Source organism: Gobius niger, assembly GCF_951799975.1.
Source record: "Gobius niger genome assembly, chromosome: 14".
Taxonomy (NCBI): Eukaryota; Metazoa; Chordata; class Actinopteri; order Gobiiformes; family Gobiidae; genus Gobius; species Gobius niger.
The window spans coordinates 17,584,701-17,590,700 of NC_136865.1; the positions used below are offsets into that span (position 1 = coordinate 17,584,701).

Sequence of the window (6,000 nt, forward strand, 5' to 3'; positions counted from 1 at the left end):
CGCGCTCCCTGACAAACACACACACACACACACACTTAGTCAAAACGCACTTCCGTCAGTCCCACATGGAGACCTCCTGCTCCAGCTGAACTTCTCACAAGACAAAAAAAAATAAGCCACTTTCAGAGAGTGACACTGTTAATCCTATGTCGGGACTTTTGATATAGTCATTACTGCTAAAGCACATCCTGTTTCCTCAATATCAAAAGAGACCTTAAAATCAGCATGGCAAGGTTGTTTCCCACTGAAACCAAGCTTGACGACGAGCATGACGTCATTAAACTCAGTTACAAAACACTTGGTCAATCTGAAAGAAATCTTTAAGTGCAGAATAAATCTTCCAAATGCTGACATGGCAATAATGGTTCCATAGCATATCTCATTGGTAATAAAGAAAACTGCATGGTAACCACAAGTGTTTAACAAATGACATTTCCGTCAGAGAAAGGCCTTATCAATCAATTTGCATGGAAAGGTTGCGTCGGCAGTGAAGGTTCCAACTGTAACTTGCCAACTCGGTGCAATAACGATGCCTTTATTGCTTAATAGTTTTAACCTGTTGCCCTTATGAAAGACGCCTCCCCACAAACCGAACTAAACTAGTCGTAGGAAAGGCAAGTATGATTTGGAGAGTCACTCCGCCACATGTAGTTTGGGCAAGGTGGGAGGGAGAAGGGGGCGTGCTGTGCACATTTTGGCTCGAGAGCATGAGCAGACATGATACGCCTCGTGCAATTAAACCCAACAATGCGTCCATTAGGGCCAAGATGATAATTCACAACAACAATCTTCAAAGACACGAGTTTAAAGCCCCAGACGCAGACAGGCCGAGGCCCAGCCGGCGTGAAGTCACCAGGAAGGAAGAAAAAAAAGAAAAAAAGAAAAAGAAACGACAGCAGAGCACAACTTAGTGGAGCGATACGCGGAGCATGGCACACTTTGGCAGATTAGGACTCTTTGTTTCATTCATGAAGCGGGCCAAATAATCCATCTAGCGACAGAAATTTACAATTCCCAAATAGGCTTGGGGGGGAAAGACCGGCTCCGTGTCGTTACATTCGCCAGACTAACTCGCAGTGGAGAAAATGGTTGCTTCATGTCTTCATACATGAGCCCCTGCAATGCGACTGAACACATAACCCCCCGTCACCCGTCGACAGTGTTTTGGGTAAAATGTTTTTAGATCTATCTGCACGAGATGCCTCTAAAGTAATCCCCCCGTAATATTGCGAAAACAAATCTGAGTTATCCCTGAGCAGGCTGCTGCGATCTGTTCGCTTACAGAGGTCACGCGATGAGAGCTGAAGTTCTGGGTGAATGAGGTTGTCTGGTCATTCATAGTGACTGTGGGATCGAGTGTGAGGCTTAACAACAAACCAAACCCTGTCCCTGCGACGTTTCAACTGTGGGAGATTGTACGTGAATGTGCTGAATTGCATGACCCCCTTTCGTCTCTTCTTTCGAGCTCTGCCTCCTCACTCACTTTGCATGGAGAAAATTAAAGAGCCAAACACTCCGGGAAACACGGTTTTGCTACAAACACCGAGAGCAACGAGGCGAGCCGCGTGGTTCCGAAGTAAACTGGAGCTTTGTGCAGCGTTTAGCTTTACATCGCCCTCACGTGTATATTCTTGCCGAGTTTAAAGCGCTGATAAAACACGGCTCAGCATGGGACGAAATGGAAGCCGAAATAGCTGAGCCATGGCTGCCAGGCTCGTCTTCACGGCTCTCAACGGGGAGGAAAGGAGAGCGAACAAAAGCCATATCTAACTATACTTCACCAGCCTTTCATTTCAAAACGTTTCGTTGGTATTCTGACTTTCTAAAGCACGCGGTGTGCCTCAAGGCACGCGTAGAAATGAGTCAAAATGTGGTAGCACCCGATGTTCCAATAGCCTAAACATGTCGTTGTTGAAACAGTGCAACACAGACACTGAATAAACATTGCTGTCCCTTTAAATACAACAATATAATTGTTAGCACATGGAGGAAACTTAAAGCCACGGACTAAAAAGAAAATATAAGCCCAAAACAGAGCGCAGACCGCCTCATGGCAACCTTCACAGCCTGCGATCAAAGTTTATGCATTTTCATCAAAACGACCAAAGCAAACTTGAACCAGCTCCGATAGAAAAGATATGCGTGTACTTACATATTTCTTTTGGATAATATTCCTCTTAGGTCTTTCTTTGCTCATTATGGAATCCCCAAAATGTTTGGCTCTACAGAGAATGGCCACATGAATTTCTTTCTTTGACTCTCGCCTCTCCCGGAGCACCACCAAATGACGATTTAAATCCCCGGCTCGGTGGGAAACGCTTGCAGCTTTTCAACAATCCTCCTTCGATGTTTTCCGAAAGCGAATTGCCTATTAATCCAACAAACGGATCAAGACTCGACGACGAATACAGCCGGACTGAAGCCAAACTCACTTGGGGATAACATAGTCAAAACAAATGCACAACAATAAGTTCCATTCGCCAGAACAGCTCGGCTTCTCCTCGTCTTTGCGCACTCGCTCCCGGCTCTTTTAAAATTCATGAATACGCGACGTGATCCCGACAAGTCACATCTTGTGTCTGGGTCTCAATGCCACGGTGAACCAATAAATAAAATGAAAATAAAAGGTTTGTTGTCGCGTCTTTTGCTGGAGCCTGCGGTCGACGAGAGAGCTCTCCAGCGGCACTGCTCTACTGACTGACTGACTGAGGCTGAGGAAGAAAGAAGCCGCTCCACCAATCAGAGCGCACGCAGCCAGCGGCAACTTTAAACCCACCACGCACGGCCAAAGACGCTGGTGGCGTTGGCGACTTATCTATTTAACCCTGTGCATGTAACTGTAAGGGGAATATACATTTTATATAGAATCTAGGGTCAACAAGGCTCTTTGATTCCTCTCTGCAATGGGTTAAACTAAAGGGAATTAATAGATACAAACAAAATGAAGTATTTTATAACCAAATATCATGTTGAACAAGCCTATACATCCATGAGTTTCACTTACACTGCAATACATAAGAAAGGAAAGGTAAAGAAATGGCCACAGTTTTGGTTGATGGAACTTTATAAACGCAATACATAGGCCTACTTTTACTAGTGAAATTTCGCTTTCTTTCATTTCCATCAATAGTTATCCAACCAGCCTTTGTGTGGTTGAATTCAGTCAGTCATTCCACACCAGATAAATGTGGAGAATAAAAGCCAATGGAGTTTGATGTAAATTAGATTCCCTGCCCCCACACGTCACACTCATTCACTTGCTAAATAGTAAAACATTACACCAAGTGCTTAGAAAAGTCTAGATAGAAGTAATCTCAAGCCAACAATAGCAATAAAAAAAATGTAATTATATTGAATCGTCTTTTTATTAGGAACACTGTTTGGCTGCAGTGTAGACCTTTAGAAACACCACATACTTTGCCAGGTTTCTGTTTTGCGTGGTATTGAATGGCCTGATTTATCCCACTCAAAAGAAGTAGGCTCAGGGTGTCGTCATTATAACATACTGAGTGGGAGAGTCTCTCTCTGAGTGACCTCAGCACCTGTTTGGAGAACTGCAATTCAAACCATATTTGAGAAGGTTTTACAGACATTTTTGGAATGAAGTCTGGTAACAGTACGCTGAAACTACAGGAAAAGACCATTTTACAATTGTCAGGGCATTGTCACTATATGTTGAACAATAGTTGAAAGTTTGTGTAAGTGTTATAGATATTTAGTTGGTAAAATGTCATTACTTTAACTATTAACATAAAACCAGTTAAGTTACTTCAAGCAAAAATGAAAAACAATAAAATAGAAAGTAAACAGACTTATCTTTATGTTTATAGTGCAGAATATTGTCTTTAACAATTTCCCAACACTGGCAACATGGTTACTAATCCTGCCTCCAAGACTGGATCTGAGGCCAACACATAATCTCTAATCCACACTTTCGCAAGCAACCTCAAAATCAGACAAAATTAGGTTTTTTTCCTTGAAGAAAAACTTTCATTATTCTTATTTGTCGTTCAGTATCGGCACACTGTCTTGGAAATGTCTCACAACTAGAAGCATTGATAGTGTCTGCGTACATTGGTGTATGTTGAGAGTGTGAAAGGGTGAGTGGATCCTTGCTGTAAAGCGCTTTGAGTGCTTAAAGCGCTAATGAGACCATTTACCATTTGCAACTTTATTTGTTAATTAATGTCGATATTAGCCCTTTGAAGAAGCAGATTTGGCCGACATAACAGTGCGGCCGTCAGGTTTCTCCAACGCACCAGCAACATGAGCAGTTTGCATCTGTGCTCACTCCACGATTTACATCCAGCAATTTACAGCCCCAATCTGCCGGCATGATTAAGAAATATTAAAAACGGATTTCACCATCTCCCATCGGCATCGGATTAGCATCAATCTCCAGCATCTGTGCTATTATGCCTATTCCATTATCATTTGTGTTACGAGAAGGAGCCATCGATTCCTCTGCTGTTTGATGTAGATTTAGCATAGCGTGGCAAGTGATCAAAGCACCGAAGTTAGCCATGAATGTTCGAACAAAGACACCAAATCAATACTTGACCGCTCAATACTTCTTAAGCGAGTGGAGGATGACATGATATTTATGTTCCCCCCCCCACCCCTTGCCCATACACTTTATAATGTATGAGAAACTTGGAAGGATTTACCATCGTTCAGCTAAGGCCAGAAGGGTTAGTTATTGTAATGATATTCATATTTGCTGCATCTATTTTCTATATGGCATGAATTGTAAATCATTGCAGTGCTTTAATGCCGGCTTTTGTTTATTGGTTTAGTTTGTTCAGTAATCAATGGTGTCTTGTCCTATAGCTGCAGCACAGAGGGCTATTCTGAGATGATCCGGCTAGAGACGTGCCTTTAGCCCCGCCGCCCCGCTCTCTGAGGGGGGTCACTGGGGTCCTGTGCCCCGCTGGTGCTGACATTTAGGCCCGCATGAATCAATGAGACAGGCCGCACAGGGAAATTTTACAGCCTCCACTCCTCACATGGTTCACATTTAGAGCACTGCGTGTACAGACACAGCGAAATGCAGTCTGACTTGCACGTATGAATGTACCAACAAAAACATACAAAGCCATATTCAATCTTTGGTGATCATTGATGACGTTCATGGCCACTCTCTTTTTGTCGTCAGATGTAGCAGATATGTAGTATAAAAGTATCTGTTCTAACAAAACAGTCTATGTCCCTTGACAAAGCTGTGGTGGTTTGAGAGGGAGCCACCGAGTTCTGACAAATTTTAACATCACGGTAAAGCTAATACTTGAAAAAGATGCACCACTTCCTTTGAAAACAAATGGCTTGAAAGTCAGAGCTGTCAAGATAGCTTAACGCCAAAATGGGAAGGGTTTTTTGTCAGTAGTTTGCATGTTCTCCTTGTGTCAGGGTGTTTTTCTTCCCAGGGCTCCAGTATTCTCGATCATGTACACATCTTCCTCTGGTAGCACTCAACAATGCATGTATTTTTTAATCCTCTTTTGGCTTAGATCTTATTTGGAAATGCTTTACTAGCTACTCCTGCTCTAGACCAGTGTTTCCCAAACCTTTTGAGCCATAGCACATGTTTTACATTGCAAAAATGACAAGGCACACCTCCAAACATAAGTATATTCAATCAATCAATGGTTTGTATAGCCCAATACCACAACTGGAGTTGCCTCACAGGCCATGGACCAAGAAGAAGGACAGGTGATCAGGTGAAATTGGGTAATTTTCCATTGGGCATCTAAAGATCTCTTACTTATTGGGAAAGTAAATTAAACTGTATGGATCTGGATCTCTAAGTACTATAAGAGCGTATTAAAGATTATTCCTTTGGTGGTACTTAGGTGGTGTGAAAAGTTAGAGAAGCACCAGGCTAAACCTCAGCTGTGCTCTTGCAACACATCTGGAAGGACGGCAACTAAAGGATGGAAAAGTATGTTGTTGTAGGTGCATGCAAAAGTAATAGCTCTACTAGAAATAAAACTAGTAATAGTA

The 6,000-nt window shown here is 42.6% G+C and overlaps 1 protein-coding gene across 1 annotated transcript in view; it reads right to left on the reverse strand.

Moving 5' to 3' along the window:
* jarid2b (jumonji and AT-rich interaction domain containing 2b) overlaps positions 1–2,683 on the reverse strand; it is a 95,256-nt gene extending 92,573 nt beyond the window's left edge. The window contains exon 1 of the mRNA XM_079570486.1: positions 2,153–2,683. Coding sequence (XP_079426612.1) covers positions 2,153–2,197 — 45 coding nt within the window. The 5' untranslated portion in view covers positions 2,198–2,683. The remainder of the gene's footprint in view (positions 1–2,152) is intronic.
* Between the last annotated feature and the right edge of the window lie 3,317 nt (positions 2,684–6,000).